Raw genomic sequence first — 19,693 nt, 5'->3', positions numbered from 1 at the left:
TGAATTGCCGCAATGAGCATGTACCTTTTATGTCATCGCCCAGTTACTCCAGGCAGGAGGCAACGACATCCAATTGTTTTTGTTCTCTTGGTTTTGTTTATTACCCATACAAGGCTTCAGTTTCAATGATGGCGAGCAGGTTTGTCAGGGTCCCTTGATAGCATTATCATTCTTCATAATTTTATTATTATTATTATTATTATTATTATTATTATTATTATTATTATTATTATTATTATTATTATTATTTTGTGGAGGTTTCATTGCAACTTCCACAGCAGTTGTTAGGACTAAGTTGTTAGCTTGGATTGAACCTTCCATTTTTCTTGATATTCGTATTGTTTCTACTTTACAAATAATTCAGTGGAAGTAGTTCATCCACATAATGAACCAGTCTATAGCTCATTTGTTAGATCTACATCTATTCAGGGCGGGAATACAAAAAGACAATCCATTTTGTTTATCTCAGGTTTTGACACTATAGCCTTCTGTTTGCAGCATGTCAGAGCGGTCACTAGAAGTAGAATTTAAATGAAAAGCAATGATGCCTCATTACACCTCAATTGTTAGAGTTGTAAAGTCAACGCCATTGTTTTATTTCAGTTAATGTAACCCATTGTTATTTTTCTGGTTTTTATTTATATCATATAACACCTAAACAGCCTTATACTCGCTGCAAATAAAAGGTACTGGTAGGAGTCAAGATTTTGAGGGCAAGCTCAACTATTATTTGGCTTCAATATCAATCAAATGTAACACGATTTATATTGATATGCATGGAAAGAAAAATATATTGAAATCAGTTTGAATGAGGAACATATTGTTATAATCACTGTGTTTTAATAGATATTTTTAGAGGTACAAATAAAACATCTAACACTATACATAATTAATTTACAAAAATGTCTTGGATTTTTTTGAGGAGGAGGTCATCATCCACTATTTTCATTTTATTTTCGTTTAGATCAATAATGACTGGTTTCATGGATAATGTCCGATTTACTAATTTCCTCAAAATGATTGTTATTAACAGCTCCTGCCCGCACTTTAAACAGCGGCCAAAAAATTATCACCATAGAAATAATTACCTATTACATTAGAGTAAATCTTGCCACAGGTCTTTGCTTCAATACAAAGTGGGTGTCAGCACTGCAAAGTCTTGCAACCACGGGACAATTCCATATCCTGCTGGCCATTATCGAATTTGTAAGCTGTCTAAATCATTCATTTGACATATCCATTCACCGCCACCTGGTGGATGAAGGGAGCCTATGACGCCATATGTTTACGTCACGAATTGTTTTAGAATCCTTGTCTGTGATTTTCTCGTCCCGCAGTTTGAATCATTTACTATAAATATCAAAACTATCGAACTTTGCTATAAATAATTTGCAAAAATTAGGTAGGGTTATAAATTTACACTTGCCAATTTCAGCTTTATCCATGCTTTGATAAAAAAGTTGTTTGAAAAACCGTGCTTCATTTTGAATCAGTAGTGTATTAAATATTTTTAATGGGCATATATATTTTTGTTCTCTCTCTCTCTCTCTCTCTCTCTCTCTCTCTCTCTCTCTCTCTCTCTCTCTCTCTCTCAGGGATAACTTGATTAGTTTTCATACGTAGCTGTAAGCCATATATTTTTGAGGGTAATGTTGTAAGATGACTTTGAAATATCATAGTGTTTTAGGATGATAGTTTAAGGTATATTTGGTGTTTGAATGATTAAAATATGCATTTATAAGCATTTTAGTTTAAGATATACAGGTTACAGTATTTGGTGTTTGAACTATTAAAATAAGCAGTTACTTATAAGCATTTTTAGAGGCGGGGGTACCAACTCCCAGCAGATTTTTGGTATTCGTGAGTGGTTGTGTCCCTAAACCCAGTGAATACAGGGCAGTTGACTGTATGAAATTGCTGATGCTAAAATCGGCAGGCTCCAACTTTTTTTAAATCTTTGGGTGTTAGGAGTTGATCAAGGAAATGCTATGTGTGGGTCATGTTTTATTTTGTCGGGATAACAATGTTCGGTAGGTGACATTGGGCTGCTCTTGATTTCCAGAGACTCCAAAGTTTTACACAGAACCTCTTTTATATACTGATTCCAAACAGTAAAATTTACAGGTAAGTAGGTGGTGGTTTATAGGAATTTCAGTTCTGTTGAATTCATCAGAAATTGAAACAGTGAAAAAGGTTTTATGTCATGTGCTTCCATTTTGGGGGCTGGAATAGAAAGAAAGACTGAAACTAGATCAGTATGCATTTTATGTGGGCTACATGAATCATATCATTCTGATTCATCCTGATTAGTTAGATTTAAAACAAATAATAGGCGTGGGGTGTGACATAGGTCAACTGGGCATATGATTGGTTTGATTTGGTTTAAGTCTCTGTGACTGGTATGGGGCACCACATTACAGCCATCTTTAGAACTATGAGAAGAAAGGTGCTACATAATTGGGTTTACATTGTTACCAAACTTAGAAAATTATGGCCCATGGCAAAAAAATTAATCTCAAATTTTTAAATAATTAACAAGCTTACATTATTTTTGGAGGTTTGAAGACACGCTGAATAACTTTTATTTTATGCAGTTTGACATAGTTAAATTGTAAGGTTTCAGTATGCACTGTCAATGTAGAGACTGTAGGTGAGATATTTAAATTATTGTCAAGTTGCAGTGTTTAGGATTTCCAAATATTACACACTGTCTATGCAGGCACAGAAAGTTCAGGAATTGGCAAGCATAGTAGGAATATAGCATCCTTTTCAACTTGAAAAGAGTATAATACCTAATTAGAACATTTTTCCAAATGCAGCTTCTGCCTCTCTTTATCACAGATTCAAGGTCCTTCATCAAAAGATGGTACAAGAATCAGCCCAGGAAGACTAACACTTGTTAAAACAGGGCAAGGAACCAGGTGTGTCCAAAGTCCAGTGAATATGAAGGCCTCTCAATCAGGTGTTAATTCCACACTAGGTCAAACCAGGATGTCTGGTAACCTAATTCATACTACACAAGGGACTTACTTTACACCCCCACAGGTTCAGTCTCATTCTGGTTATGCCTCTCAACAGTGTTCTCCTGCACCACCAGGTATGATTGGATTTAACACTTCTGTTGCAATAGGTGATTCATGTTTCAAAGATGCCAGTTCTAGTTAAATTCTTGTGTGAAATAAATGTGCAAATAGTATTTCATTGCTCTCAGCTCCATTGTTTCCATTGTCGTGTGTTTATATAAATGAAACTTTGAAATCCATTTTATCTGATTTGTATTTAAAATATTAAGAATTTGATAGAGATCATGAGGGACTTCCACATATTAAAAGCAAAGAGATTAAGTGTTGTACTTCATGGAATAGTAAGGATTTGAAGTGAAAGGAAGTAAAGGTGATTAATATTTATTGTAGATAGGAAATTAATTAAGATAGTAGCAAGCCTCTGAGGCAAAGATTTCAACTGTTCTTGGGCTGGATAAGTAAAGCGTATTCAAGTTTGGTTTTCATTATTTCTGTGCTGGCACTGCATTTGTGATTTGTGTTTTTCTTGGGTGAAGGAGAAGATGAAAGAACTGGAGGTGAACTGTTTTACCTGATCCTTCTTCTGCAGCTACAAATATTAAAACATTCTAAAATTAAACTAATTGTAAAATGAAGGCCTTTACAGAAGTTTCCCTTAGGTCATTTTGCTTTTGTAGAAGACTTATTCATGTGGTGCACTGGAGGCATTACTAAAGGGTGTTTGCAGCTACCCATTGGACCCTTGTTACACCCCTTTTCACCCTTTTACTTAACCTCCTCCTGCTTCCTATGTTCAATCCAGCTATCCAACCATCACTTCGTGGTGCAGCTGGAGTTTTCTCCCAGTTCCACTCTTTGATCCTTATATTTCATTTATATTCTGAATTTCTGTCTTGCTAGAAAATTATCTTCAGATACTTTGGTAACAAAGAATCTGGAGGTGATTTTTACACTAATGAAAAAGGAAAAGGGCAAAAGCAGTATTCAGCACATGTTTTGCAGTACAGTATGCCATTACAGATGCAGCACACAGCCTGAGCAGCTAGGAACTACGCTCAGTAACCACCTGTCTTAGGCTTGAATTTTGTCCATGAGGATCTATGCTCTATTTCAGTTTATTTTCTGCATCTTTTATTGAGATTTGTCCTTAGGGAACAGAAAAATGTAAGAGAGCATGAAAGTGTGTTACCCTTTTGATTGCAATGAATGAAAGAAAAGACATGATCTTAGTGCTAAACTTCCCTTCATCCACCATTGATATTATTTTACATGCAGTAAGAAGTCTTGAAAGGTACCAGATTTAATGTTGCTTATGCTGGTAAGAAAATTGTCATCTAGTAATGGATAAAATGGGAGGTCCATGGCTTTAGTGAACTGATTGGTGTAAAGTTCTTATTTTTAAGAAGAAATCTGTCACTGTTTTTTCAAAAAACTATAACTGTATAACTGCCTAAATGTATGTCAGTTTACATTTCCAGACCTGCCTCGCAAAAAGAAGAATCCACACTTCCTGTTTGTACATCTGGGCTTGAAAGTATCCCCAGCCAGTGGAAAATGCTGGTCTCTACAGATTTATTGACTGTAATCCAAAGTCCTCTTACAAAGTTGCTTTCTATGTCTATGTCTATGTCTGACGGTTTATCAGTATCCCTTCTTTCGCTATTAAGCGTTCAGACGGGATTTCCAAATCACTTATATTTTTAGTTAAAATTACAAAAGTTTAAAAGTCTATGTAATGTAAAGAGGGTTAATTGCATTTGTCTCAGTATTATAGCTGAGTGAAAATAAATGGGTTTTCAATAGCTTTTTGAACTGAAAGATATTTTCAGCACATTTAATTGATACCGGAAGTTGATTATACAGTCTAGAGCACAGTGCTTAAAAGTTCTCGTACCCAGAGTGGGCGTTGCACGAGGCTCATCAAGTCTGAAATCATCATGGAAAGGCGTGTATGAACACCAGGCCCAACTACGTATCTTTTCAGGCAACCTTAAGATACAATGGTTCTCCCGTGCTAATAGCTTGATATGTTAAGACGCAAAGTTTAAAAATAATCTTTGCTTTGACTGGTAACCAGTGTAATTTAATTAAGGTGGGAGTAATATGTTCTCATGAGGATATACCAACAATTAGTCTAGCAGCTCTATTCAAAATCATTTGAAGTTTCTTCAAGTCGATAATTAGGTAAGTTGTAATACAATGAGTTACAATAGTCTACTCTACTAACTACCAAACTATTAATTAGCAGCTTAGTGGCATCTTCGTTAAGATATTTTCTAATGGGTGCGATATTCCTCAGATGATAATTTGCGGTCCTAACCACATTGCTAATATGTTCATCAAATGTCAAAGAACCATCAACTACTACCCCGAGATCTCTGACTTTATCAGTTAACAAAATATTCTCCTTATTGATGGAGATGCTATTAACGTTATCAAACCTTCTTAAGTTATATTTAGTGCCAATTAGAATACATTCAGTTTTATTTTCATTTAGTTTCAGCTTTTTCTTTTGCATCCATTTCGAAACATCTGCCATGAGTCTATCAATAACAGCTTGATCTTCAGTCATGTCATCCACTATTAAATAGAACTGGGTGTCATCAGCAAAAATTTTACATTGAACACCATGTAATTTAAATATCCAAGACAACTCGATTGTATAAATACTAAAAAGAACCGGGCCAAGTACGCTTCCTTGTGGAACACCCGTGGTGAGCTTTCTACTTTCAGAATATCTATCTTTAACCTTCACCTTGAAAGATCTGTTCGATAAATAGTTATTAAACCATTTAAGAGCATCCCCATTGATCCCAATAGCAGTCATATCCTCTATTAACACTTCATGAACCACTGTATCAAAAGCAGCGCTAAGATCTAGGAGAATAAGCAAGGTACATTTACCGTCATCAGAGAAACCTAACAAATCATTAATTACGGCACAAAGAGCTGTTTCATTAGAATGGAATTTCCGATAAGTTGCCTGATCTTCAGGAATAGCTCCAATTACTTTCAAGTGCTGACTGAGTTGATCTAAAACGGAGGTCTCGATCATTTTGACAAAAAGACAAGTTAGAAATTGGTCGGTAAGATTTCAATTCTTGATGATCAAGGATCCTTTAAGAGATGGTTTAATGATAGCAACTTTTTTCAGAGGACAGGACTAAGCTCTTAGTAATACTCAAGTTGACTATTCGAAGCTGCAATTTACAATAACCTATCTATGTTCGGGGCATCAATGACCTCATTTATTGAAAAGGATCATTACTGCAACAAGAGCGCCAGAACTAATGAACATAGTTTTGTAAGCATCGAGTGAAATTGGCTCAAACTGCAAAACTTTGAAAGGAAAATCAGGAAAGTAAGGATAGGGGCAAGAAACATCAGTTGTGAAGTTACAAAGTAAACAGGCAACCTTTGACTCAAAGAATTCAGCAAATTCATTTGCCAATTCAAGCTCAGACCTCCCGTCTGGTAAAACATGCCTCTTAATTTTCCTAAAAGTTCATCAAACACAGAATACAGCCTTTTGATATTGGACCCAACCTCAGTTACTTTTTCACTATAATATGTCTTCTTTACATTTTTTAACCCTTCGCTAACCGGCCTGTTGCACTGCCGATAACGCTTGCATACGCATGAGACCCCGTCGACCGCGGTATATCAGTCATCATTTGCTCCCACTAAACTTTCTGTTATTTATATTTTTCGTTTATATTCTTATGTGAAAACATTGTGTACATACCAATGAATATTTTTTACCACATTGGCATTATACATATATATGTATATATATGTATGTGTGTATATATATATATATATATATATATATATATATATATATATATATATATATATATATATATATATATATATATATATATATATATATATATATATATATATATATATATATATATATATATATATATATATATATATATATATATATATATATATATATATATATATATATATATATATATATATATATATATATATATATATATATATATATATATATATATATATATATATATATATATATATATATATATATATATATATATATATATATACATATATATATATATATATATATATATATATATATATATATATATATATATATATATATATATATATATATATATATATATATATATATATATATATATATATATATATATATATATATATATATATATATATATATATATATATATATATATATATATATATATATATATATATATATATATATATATATATATATATATATATATATATATATATATATATATATATATATATATATATATATATATATATATATATATATATATATATATATATATATATATATATATATATATATATATATATATATATATATATATATATATATATATATATATATATATATATATATATATATATATATATATATATATATATATATATATATATATATATATATATATATATATATATATATATATATATATATATATATATATATATATATATATATATATATATATATATATATATATATATATATATATATATATATATATATATATATATATATATATATATATATATATATATATATATATATATATATATATATATATATATATATATATATATATATATATATATATATATATATATATATATATATATATACTATATATATATATATATATATATATATATATATATATATATATATATATATATATATATATATATATATATATATATATATATATATATATATATATATATATATATATATATATATATATATATATATATATATATATATATATATATATATATATATATATATATATATAGAAAAAAAGAGGAATATTTAGTGGAAAAAGTCATTGCAGAAATAGAAATAGCAGTAAAGAAATAGAAATAAAGTAGTAGAAAAAGTAGTAAAGTATTAGTAAAATAGTACTAGTAGTAATAGCAGTATATACTAGTTTTCTTACGGAAACAGTTAGTCTAGGTTCATGCGGAAACAGCGTATGCATCAATAAATGTTTATGGCATTGGTAATAATAATAATAATAATAATAATCATAATAATAATAATAAAAAAATTCAACAGTAATACCACTACCACTACAACTTGTAGTAGAAAAAATAATGATAATAAAAATTACATGTTAGTGTAAAAAAAATGAAAGAAGTTTTCAAAAAACATAGAACACTTTCCTGTTGACCGAAAATACTCCTCTGCCCGAGCATTCATCCATTCACACAGCCTGTCAATATCATCATCACAAAAAAAGAAACAAAATGCATCTTGTGGGCAGGTGAAGTGGTGTGCAAACAGAGATCCCATTGTCACCCTCCGTGAAATCGGGGGGAGGTGGGTCCACGCCACGTCTGCAAAATGGATCTGTTATGAACCGCCAACCTTTATCGACAATGGGTTCAATGTCTTCTAAATACTCGGTGTCGCTGTCATCCTCTAAGCAACTATAACCACTATCACTATAATCATCTGACAGATCTGGCAGGTATTCAGACCCAGAATCTGAAATACTATCATCCGACATCATGATACTCAAAAATAAAAAAACCTGTAAAATAACTGCAATCAAAAGGGAAAAAAGTTTAGCATTCGAATCCAAATGGTTCACTCACAAGATCGTGACAATGTTTCATTCATAACAGCTTGAGGCGCACTGGCAAGTGCTGCTGGACGATACCCCTTATAATATCCCATATGAATATGACGTCACGACGACCATCGGAACCTCATTGGCTAGAATGAATAGTGGGTGGAGCTTCTGCACCTCTCTCGTACACAATACTATGCCTGAAACCCATCCAAGCTGAAGAAAACAGCTTTGCTTTTCGAGGAGGGATGAAAGACGTATAGGCGTACGTCGCGGTCTTTTATTACTGTACCGTAAAAGACGTACATGTGTACGTCCCGGTGGCGAAGGGGTTAATAATCTATTTACCTCATTCCTAGCTTCCACATATAACATTCGATTTCTCTTTGTTTTATGCTTATGCCAACGTGACTCTGCCAACCTCAGTTTTTTCCTAGCTTCCCTAATTGCAGCATTGAACCATGGGGAGCTGTCTTTAATAACAATATCTTTCTCTACCACAGGGCACATTTTATCATATTCTTTAGAAAATACAGAAAAATACAAAGCAACAAGACAGACCACACATTCACCTACCGAAATATTTCTGCTACTATTTAAGTCAGTACATCCACAGGGTTCATTATATTTTTCTTTCAATAGTAACACCCACATCTATCAGTACAGTAGAGTCCAATAACTGTTTGTTCCTAAATGTTATTTTAGTCCTAAGTTTACTTGGTAATAAGACTAAAATATCAAACATAATAAGCCTGTGGTAAAAAGAGATAGAAAAATCTGGCTCCACTATTAAATTCAAAAAGTAATTATCACCCGCACAACAAAACACAGCATCTAAAATATGATCTGACCTAGAGGTAGATACATTCACCTTATTAACAAAAAATTCATATTGTTCATTATATCAATAAACTTCTTTACATTTGTATCTCTATAATCCTCTAACCACGTATTAAAATCTCACATATATATACATTACATTTTCATTTTTTCAAAACAATCCAACAATACAGAAAAGTCTTCTAAAAACGTAGCCCTGCTTAGCTGAGGAGGACGATATACTACTAAAAATAAAAACTGTACATTATAGGCCTTAAACTCAAGGCTAAATACTCAAAACTCACAAATGCTCCAACAACCCTAATTCTAACGTTTGTAAATGTTTTGGATAAAACAATGCCAACCCCACCTCCCCTGACCAAAATTACGTGGTGCGTGAAAAAGTTTATGAGTGTCCAGCAATAGTTCATTAATTTTCAAATTATCAGTAGCACTTAGCCATGTTTCTGTTATAGCAAACACATCTATTCCTTGTTCCCAGATTAATTCTCTTAATTCTGTTGTCTTGTTGCGTACTGACTGCGCATTCAGTAAGGCACATTTATTCTTCTATTACTGGAATCCATGATCAGTCTGTTGAGCAATTTGCTTCCTCTCAGCAACATTCGATGGACAATTCCAGTCAAAACAGCATGTTCATTATCGGAGAGGTTCATTCGCGCACAATGATGACATTTCAAACTTTCAGACTGACACTGCCTTGTCTCATGGTCAGTTCCGTTACAGCGTCCATATATCCGAGATCCATTTGAAGCCTTGACTCTACATTTAGACTCAAAATGACCATATCCTTGACAGTAGTTACATATTATAACATGATAACTATCCCATACCTTATGTCGACCAAAGTTGGTGAAAAGTATATCTCCATTTTCATATATCCTGCGTCTAATGATAGGTGTACATTTAAAAGTATAATTATACGATTTACCATCTTTAGCTTCTCTAGTTGATACTAGTTTCATATCATCTGGACTTACATTAATACCTTGAAATATATTATTCTTCTTCAAAATCGCAGGCAGGACGTCATCTATCTGTTCTTGATTACTAACACATCATTATATTTGCCTGAGCATCTTCTGTTTAGCAGTTGTTTGTCTTATTTGCTCTGTGATGATGTCTTATTCTTTTATTTTTAGCTTTCTTTTGTTTCTACAAAATAGAAACCATTGTCTTTTACATAGGACTAGCGTTAAGGGCAAGCTGGAGGATGGTCCTTAAACTTGGCAACAAGGTAGTTAACAGGTGTCTATGGAGGGTGAGTGGGGATCATTCCTGCTATCTTTGAGTCTTGGATGTAGATGAGTTTGTGTATTTGTTTTTTTAATGCATGTTTGATTTGATTTGTTGTTCTGTTTAGCAGTGAAGAAGAAAGAAAGAGCAGAGACGGTGTGAGTGACATGGACACCCTTGTGGGCGCTTCATGTCTCCCATAAGCATTGACTCACACAAGTATTGATCTTTCTGTAGGGGAAATCATTCACCTGTATTTTCCCCTGCAAGTAGTGAGCTGGTTGGTCTTATGCTCAATGGAGATGTTTACCAGGAAGAGGAATTAGGGTATGAACTGAAATATATACCAGCCTCATTTGGGGATAACATGACTGCATTGATACTGTCAAGCCTGGCTGGTTCATTCCTCACTGATCCTACTATTCATGTCCCACTGTCTCCTGTGGGTACTACTCACTCCCCTAGGTCCATGGGAGTTTACACTCAAAATGTATTGTGCATTCAACAGAGACCCCACCAAGGGCTGATAAATTCAACAGCTTCTCAATATATAGGGAGAAATTTTAATACTGCTTCATGGTGTGATTTTGAGTTATCTCGCTCTAAGGAACAGTTTGGCTTTGAGTTCCCCATTACCCTGTCCTCAGAGTAATGTAGAGGTAGTGTTGGAGAGGAGAAGATCAGAACCCTTTGACATTCTAATTCACCATGCAGTGGCCCTCAAATCTGCAGGAGCGAAGACCTCAGTTCTTGTGGATGGCTACCGTATTCCTTTCAAGCATTTCTACCCTCCATGCCTTACTCAAACCCTGCTATGATTGTACCCCTAGATTGTATAAGATCTTTAGTCATGTTGGCAGAAATGGAGGTGATAATGGAGAAGGGCACTCTAGAAGTCATAGAGAATTGGTCCTTGGGGTTTTTCAGTCACCTCTTGATCTTGGAGGAGTCAGTCGGGGCTGGAGACCAGTCATCAACTTCCTGCCTCTGAACAAGCCTGTGTTGCAAACTTGCTTTGAGATGTAAACAGCATGGTTTATACTAAATTATATTCCATCAGAGAGGGCTATCTCATGCTTTCAGTAGATCTGAAGGACATACTTCCAAGTATCCATCCATCAGAACTCTCGGAAATACCTCCACTGTTCTACAGTGGGACTGTCTACCAGGTCAAGGCTCTGCTTTGACTAGGTGACACTCCCACAGGTGCTCAACTGGATTTTCACCTTGGGTTTGGCTTGGGCCCATTTGCAAGGTATACAGAGCTGCATAACTAGGATGACTGGTTAGTTCTGGCATCTTCTGAGGTGCAGTTGCTTTAGGATGGGTCTGCCTCATATTTTGCATGAGTTGGGGTTCATGGTAAACAAGAAGAAGCTAGATCTCATGCCCAGTCAGCAGTTGAAGTACCTAGGCATGCTCATAGATGCAGTAGCGGTGGGAGTTTTCCCGTCAGACTTGTGATCAGTCAGGAGGTGGTAGTGCAGTTCCTGTGTGTGTGTGTGTGTGTGTGTGTGTTGGGGGGGAGTTAAAAGTGAAGCTCCACAGCTGTGTGTATACATTATGTACATGTAAGGCAGTCCCCAGTCAAGGGGGTGCGTTCCGTTCCTGGCTGAGCACGGATGACTGAAAATTGTCGATAACCGGAACATCACAGTAATTGTGGTAACAAATGGCATTTATGTCGCCATAAGCACCAGTCAGCGCCAATAAACCACTTATCAACGCTGATGAACGGCTTACTGGCATTGATAAACTGCTTACTGGTGCCGAAAATTGCTTATCTATGCTGATAAACCGTCTACCGACCCCGATAAACTGCTTACCGGTGCCGAAAATTGCTTACCGGTACCAAAAATCTTGTAAATGACATTATTAGCCAAGTGCCATAAAAATGCCTCTTCAGCTGTAAATTGTAAGTATGTAAAGTAGCCATAAGTCAAGAAAGCAAAAGCATAAAAATTGATGAAAAATGTAAATAGTTAACAGTTCAAAAGGACAATTCAGAGGTTGTTACATCATGGATGAGTTGCTAGGTCAGTTACAGAAATTTGTAACTGTTGATTCCAAATCTTCAGCAATCTTGGAAGGGGTGGATGGTCATTTGGGTATTGGTTGTTGTTCAGTTGAATATTTGTGTAAGTCCTTGGTCAACATTGGTGCCCTCATCAGGAATCTGTTGCAGACCACAATGGTATTTAAATCTTTATCAAGCTTTGAAATCAAATTTGCAATAAAATGACTAGAAAAGTATCATCCCATTTTTGTATTCCCGAAAGTCTCTCAATAGATTAATTAAAGCCTCTTCTTACTGTGGGTCTCTTGAACAGATTAATTAAAACCTCTTATTATTGGCATTGGACTTCCTATATATTATTTTGCTATTTCTAACAGGTAGTTTATGCTCTAGAATTAGGAATGTGTAAGTTCACTGTTATAGATTTTAAAATCTCTGCTGAATCAGTTACATGTAGCATTGTGTTTTAACCTGATTTGAATAGAGTTGTGTAGTGTAGAAGTTTCTATATTGTTATTTTGTGATAAGTGGTAAAATGAAAATTAAATTTTGTACTTACCTGGTGGACCTTTATACAGTATCTAAAAAGACTATAGTATTACTGTACTGTTTTCTTCCATTTCAGTTGTAAATTTATCGCTGTGTATGAATTTACTAAAAATCTTAAAAATGCACATAGGCAAATATTATCATGCTTGTAAATAATAAAAATATCATCCACATGTTATCCCAGAACCTTGGTCCAAAATGTGGAATTAATTGATGGTACGTCCATTGCTCTGCAAAATTTTTAAGGTAATGTTTGCCAAAAAACATGAATAAAGTGGAATTTATACAGTTTTAACAAGGTAATAAATTCTAAAATAGGTACTGTATAGAAGAATAAAAAACCATGTGTTGTGCTGTATAGTAAAAGAAAATGTTAAAATCACTATAGTAATCAATTATTTTAAATTTATGATTGAAATGGAAGACTAACAGTAAAATAGCCTTTTTGGATGCAATGATTGACAAGTAAATACCAAATTTTTAGTGTATATCACAAAAAATACCAGTACAGAAACATACTACACAACTTTTCCTTAAGTTTAAAACAAACTCAATCTTAACAGCAACTGTGCAGCAGAACTTAAAATTTGACACGGAATTTATAGATGCATAAATCAAACATTTTAAAAGTTTTCTTAAAGTTAGGCCACCCTAATTAATTTTTTTGTTGAAAGTGCTCAGCCAAACGCTGAAAGGATTTTATTGCTCTATGGAAAAATTAGAAACAGACTCTAAAAAATGCTAGCTTGCACACATCCCACACTATTAAGTAACCTTAGGAAATATGTTGATTTTAAATTCAAAATGTTTTAAGCTGTAAACAGACCAATAATGAAAGATAAAGTTTATATAATTTTGTGCCAGAACTTTAATGAGATATAAGTTAAAAAACTGGTAGTTTGTTTGAATGTTTGTTCGAAGATGAATATAGAAGAGCCTGTGTTGATCTTCTAACAGTATATGGTGTAGCAACATACAGTATACTTTATACATATATTAGAGTAATTGTTAGTGCCAGTTAGGTTCCAAAGGTTCATGCAGATTTTGTTGTATAAAAAAAATTGAATAACAAACAATATGGCCTAGCCGTATATCACTATGGTAATCATTATACACCTATTCTATTTTCACCTAATAACAACATTATACAAACATCAAAATAATGCATCACCATGGATCTTTTAAAAGTTATGCTTTATACACTATATCCAATGGTAAATAATTATATTGTTTGCATTATAAATTCGATTATGCAAATGTTTTGGTTCAATCACGTGGTCAGATTAACATGTTCAGAGTTCAGTATTGAGCGGGTTCCATAATAACACTCTGTTGGTCGTATACAAACATCAAAACAATGAATTTGCATCTTTTAGAAATTTATGCTTTACTACACTGATATCCAATTGTAAATATAGGTATATTGCTTTTGCATTATTGGTTCTAGATCAAAATAAATCAAATGTTTTGGTTTGGGAAGCTGTTAATCAGCGAGTGGTCTATTTAAGATATACTTATTTAACTTAACTCAGTTCAGAGGGCATTTCTTGCTTCTAGTTAGCGTAAATGAATCTCTAGATACTTTATTTATAAGGGACATATATATTTTTTCGTTATACGAAGTGTTTTTAAGTCGAAATATAGCTTAAATGGCTCATTGTGAAATTAATTTAGCTATTTTTTTTTCGTTAATAGATGACGTTGGCGGCTGGCTGTTTGGGATGTTTGTTTTGTGTAAAAAAAAATCAAGATTCCGTTCGCTATTTTCTCTTGATTTCATCATCATACTACGAGCTTTTCTTATTTATCTTTTATCGGCGGGAAAACAGCAGTAATATGTGTTCTTTCTTGCCCAGTAGTTTTGATTAAAATACTTTCCAATTTTACTAGCGGTCGAGTTTCATCCATGTTGCCAATGCACAATAATTTATAGTCAGTAGCAGCTTGAACATTCTTTTCTCAGCTTCCACTACAACTTGCAGCTTAAATTTACTGTAGCAGTATATTTCCTTGCCGATCTTTTCTCCAAAGCGGATAAGGGTATAGTGTAAAAATGTATCAGTACTTAACGTCATTTTTAATATAACTACGGTAATTGTTTAACCGTACGATGGTTGAAATACAAGCAAAACAGTTGTTATCCCGTTATTTGCAAAACAACAGTTTCTCACTTGGTTGTTTATGACTGTACACATTTTCGCAAGAGTATAAGGTTACTAACAATACTTTTATCATTCTCTTACTTTTTTAACTGTGCGCTGTTGCCTGTGCCCGCTTGAAATTTTAAAAATATTTTCTAAATATCGTTGCACTGGTATTAATTGCTAACTCCATCAGAAACTCGAATTATCGTGAGACCAATTATCGCCATCGTCGTGCACTACCTGTATTTACAAATGCACAAACATTGCAAATGAACACTGACCCATTTTAACTTCCGACACAACGAGCAAGTGAGGTCGGCTCATTGAATTAATGTACCTATTCCAGCCTCTCGGGCCAAGGTATCGCATACATCGTGACGCTGCCTGATTGTACATTGTTGCTCGCGCCAGTCACCCATCTAAATTTAAAAATACGTATTTTCAAAATATTGTCATATCGATATTAATTGCTAACCCCATCGTAAAAGCGAATTATCATAACTCGAGCACTACCTGTATTCTTAATGCTAAGTTATAATGCTAGAATTTTAAAAATAGCACAGTAGTAGTATATACTGGCAGTCCCCGGTTATCGGCGGGGGTTCTGTTCTAAGGGTGTGATGATAACCGAAAATCGGCAGTTTACTGCGTTTTTTCAGTGATTTTCGGGCTTATCGGCAAAAGCACTGATTTTCGGTTATTGGCACCTCTGTTAGGTATTTAATGGCGCCAGTACCCAATTATCAGCGCTGATTTTTGTCACTAGACAAGCCCCATAAAACCGGATCGCCATTAACCAAGGCCGCTGTTAACCGGGGACTGCCTGTAGCAAGTCCAATACTTATAGGAGGAGAGTAGTGACAGGGGCTTAACCCATTTGTTTAGAGACCTTCAGTAATACTGAATATTTAATGAAGAGGGGTGATATTCTGTGTCATATTACAAATACTGTACTGAGGTTTCCTGTACAGTATCTCTCATCCACAGGCTCAGGATGAGGTTAATTTGCAGCAGAATCCTGATTTGGGCACTCATGATGACCAGAGACTTGCTCATATTCAACAGGATAGTTATGAAGATCAACACCCAAATGATCATCTACCCCTTCAGAGCTTGTTGAGAATTAGGATTTGGCCATTACCAAATTTTTGTACCTGACTAGCAATTTATCTATGACTTAACAACCGTTTAATTGCCTCTTTGACCTTATAATTGTTTATGTTTGCTTTGTTAGTTTTATGGCTATATATAAACAAAGGTCAGGTTGACTGTATATAACTGTATCTAAACCAAAGACCCAGGTTTGAATCCTGGCCTTGGCAGATTCACTTATTATGTATGATGTATTTTGTAAAAAATGTAATTTGAAAAGAAATACAGTATGTACAGTAAATTTAATGTTAATAATCGTCAAAAGTAAAGTTTTTTTTTAAGATATTAAATAAAAGGAAAGGAAAGGACAGGTATCCAATGCCCTTTTATTGATGTGTTGGTCAAGGGTTTTTTATTTTGATAATTTTCTTCATACACAGTTTCTATTACAGGCAGTCTCCAGTTTAAGACAGGGTTCAGTTTTTACTCCGCGTTGTAAACTGAAAATCGTCATAAACCGAAAAGTTGTCAAAAATCGTAAGAAAACCTTACTTTTAATGAATTGGGTGTATTGAAAACGATGTAAACTGCATTTTTATTGAGTTTTTCATCAAAAAACCTCCAAATTTTGATTATCTGCGGTTTTGGAGCCATATTTCTTCTGTAATCCCGGAACATGCGTCGTAAACCGTAAAATAATTTCTGATGAATATATTTGAAAAGCGTCGTAACCTCGGAATGTCATAAGCCGGACCCGTCATAAACCGGTGACTGCCTGTATATTAATATTTTGGTACTTGGAGTTTCTTTGTTTTATCATCTCAGGGTTTATTAGTTTGTTTTCCATCTGTGTATGCTGTTATGCATAATTTTTACAGGAGCTGGTTGTTACCGAAGCAGTAGTGTTGCTCCAAGCTCTACCCCTTCCCCAACAGGGTAAGTTCATTTTAAACCCTTGATAGGTGATTCTTTGATGCAGTGAACTATTCTTGATTTATATAGAATTTTTTTCTGGCAATTTTTGTTCATTGAATTTCATTAATTTCCTCAGGAAGAGTTTTCTTATGCCTTGAAGGAAGAATTAAATACAGCAGAGCCCAGTTGATATTTTTTTTGTTGACAGTATGAAAAATCTAGCAGTTTTTTTATATAAATTACAATAATGCAATGGATGCTTAATAAATGACATGAAATGAAAGGGGTTGCATGCCTCTGGAAAAGTCAAATGTTTTATTTTATAATTATATTTTTTCCAACAGAGCTGTTGCAAATTCTGTTGGTAGGATGACACTCATGCCTTATGGCCAACAACTGCCTGAGGCAAAGCAGTGCCAATATCCATCTTATGTTTCTCCTCCTTACCATGGAAGCCACTCAAATCTTCGGTCAACACCACTGCCTAGGCCAGTTAAACATCCTGGCTCTTCCGTTGGGTCTCCTTCTAGTAAAATGCAAATAATTGGGCATCATAATATGTACAATAAATTCTTATGAAAAGTAATTAAGGCATTGGTTGAAATTAGAAGTGAGCATTCATTCAGTGAATATAATAGCATTCATTTAGTGAATACAATACTGTACAAGAATACTTTATATATATCAAGGCTCAAAGATCATTGGCCTTCAGCATCTAGGATAATTTTTTCAGGTTTCAGTGTTGTCGATATTACAGGCAAGTTATCATTTTGAAAAAAACAGAAGCTTGTTTGATCTTTAATATGTGGTAAGAAAACCTGGCTTTTTGCCCTCTAAAGATTATATACAGGTATACAGCCATTGCATCAAGTAGAGGGTTGCACATCATGTAGTGGTAAAGTTGAAAATATGAATAATGGTTGAGTTGATTACTGTGTATAGTAGTATATCTGCATGAAATCCAGTTGCAAAAACAAGTAAAATTCTGTTAAAATAATGAATTCTACCAGTATAAATTTCATTGTAATAACTTTTTTTAACCCATATCACATCAAATCCTTGTGTACTTTCTATTACGTATTAATTTATGCCTAGGAACTAATACAGTATTTGGAAATTTTGCAGATGAAGTAGGCATTGTTTTGGGTTATCAGGAATCCTTTAAGCTAATCAGGTCACCCTCCATAGTATTTTGAAAATTGCCTATTGAAAATGTTTGATAACCTGTGTGTGTATACTGTAGTACTTTATTTAAAAGTAGAATCTCTTCTAGTTGAGTTATGGATCAGTTTGTGGAAATATCATTAGGGAGGGTATATCTGAAGTATGAATATCTTTATCCCTATCATATTTACTTGCTTTGAAAAGAACTTACAACATGATATTTTTTTATTGTTGACTTTTGTTCTTGCTTAGGTTTTAATTTCTTCAGCATTATGTATGGAACTTGATTTTGGAAATTTTCTGGTAATGCAATTTTATCCTAATCAAGACTTGATTAGACATTTTTAGAGAATTCCTTGCTGTATGGAAATTGTAAACACCATAAGTACTAAATTTTGAACATTATTAACCTTTTTTATAAGAATGATTTAGTATAACTATATTATTATATTTATTTTGTAAACCAAATTGTACATGGGCTTTGATCATTGAAACTCCTCATAAGAGATCAGTAATAACCTAGATCTTTACACAAAATTATATTTTATAAAGCCACCCTCTGACCTGTTCAGACTAGAATTAGTATAATTTTGTACAGCTACCCTCTGGCCTGTTCAGACTAGAATTAGTATAATTTTGTACAGCTACTCTTGGGCCTGTTCAGACTAGAATTAGTATAATTTTGTACAGCTACCTTCGGGCCTGTTCAGACTAGAATTAGTATAATTTTGTACAGCTACCCTCTGCCTGTTCAGACTAGCATCAGGAGTGAGAGTGAAGTTGCACAGGCCAACGACTGAAGTTCTTGTCAGTCTAACAGGAATATTTTTTTGCACAGGCTGTAGTCAGATATTCCACAAGCTAGAAAGGATTCAAGAAATAATTTAGCCACATTTAGGGAATTTCAGATGTAACATTGATAATGACTGGGTTACAGAAAATTCTTATTGTTTCATTTCTCACAATATAAAACTAATATAAAATATCCATATATAATAGAGTCCACATGTGAGTTTATGAGGTTTACCTGAAAACATTGATTAACAGCAAATGAAATGACTGCTG

At 33.6% G+C, this 19,693-nt stretch overlaps 1 protein-coding gene across 3 annotated transcripts in view; it reads left to right on the top strand.

The window, feature by feature from the left end:
* The window catches only part of LOC136850170 (probable E3 SUMO-protein ligase RNF212), a 55,420-nt gene extending 36,399 nt beyond the window's left edge, over nucleotides 1–19,021 (top strand). For all 3 annotated transcript variants that reach the window (XM_067123795.1, XM_067123794.1, XM_067123793.1), the window contains 3 exons: nucleotides 2,842–3,097; nucleotides 17,428–17,485; nucleotides 17,809–19,021. In XM_067123795.1, coding sequence (XP_066979896.1) covers nucleotides 2,842–3,097; nucleotides 17,428–17,485; nucleotides 17,809–18,043 — 549 coding nt within the window. In that variant the 3' untranslated portion in view covers nucleotides 18,044–19,021. The remainder of the gene's footprint in view (nucleotides 1–2,841; nucleotides 3,098–17,427; nucleotides 17,486–17,808) is intronic.
* Nucleotides 19,022–19,693: the final 672 nt, after the last annotated feature.

This window comes from Macrobrachium rosenbergii, chromosome 21, assembly GCF_040412425.1.
Source record: "Macrobrachium rosenbergii isolate ZJJX-2024 chromosome 21, ASM4041242v1, whole genome shotgun sequence".
Classification (NCBI taxonomy): domain Eukaryota; kingdom Metazoa; phylum Arthropoda; class Malacostraca; order Decapoda; family Palaemonidae; genus Macrobrachium; species Macrobrachium rosenbergii.
The sequence above is the reverse complement of the archived record's forward strand: the minus strand, read 5'-3'. Positions and strand labels throughout refer to the sequence as shown.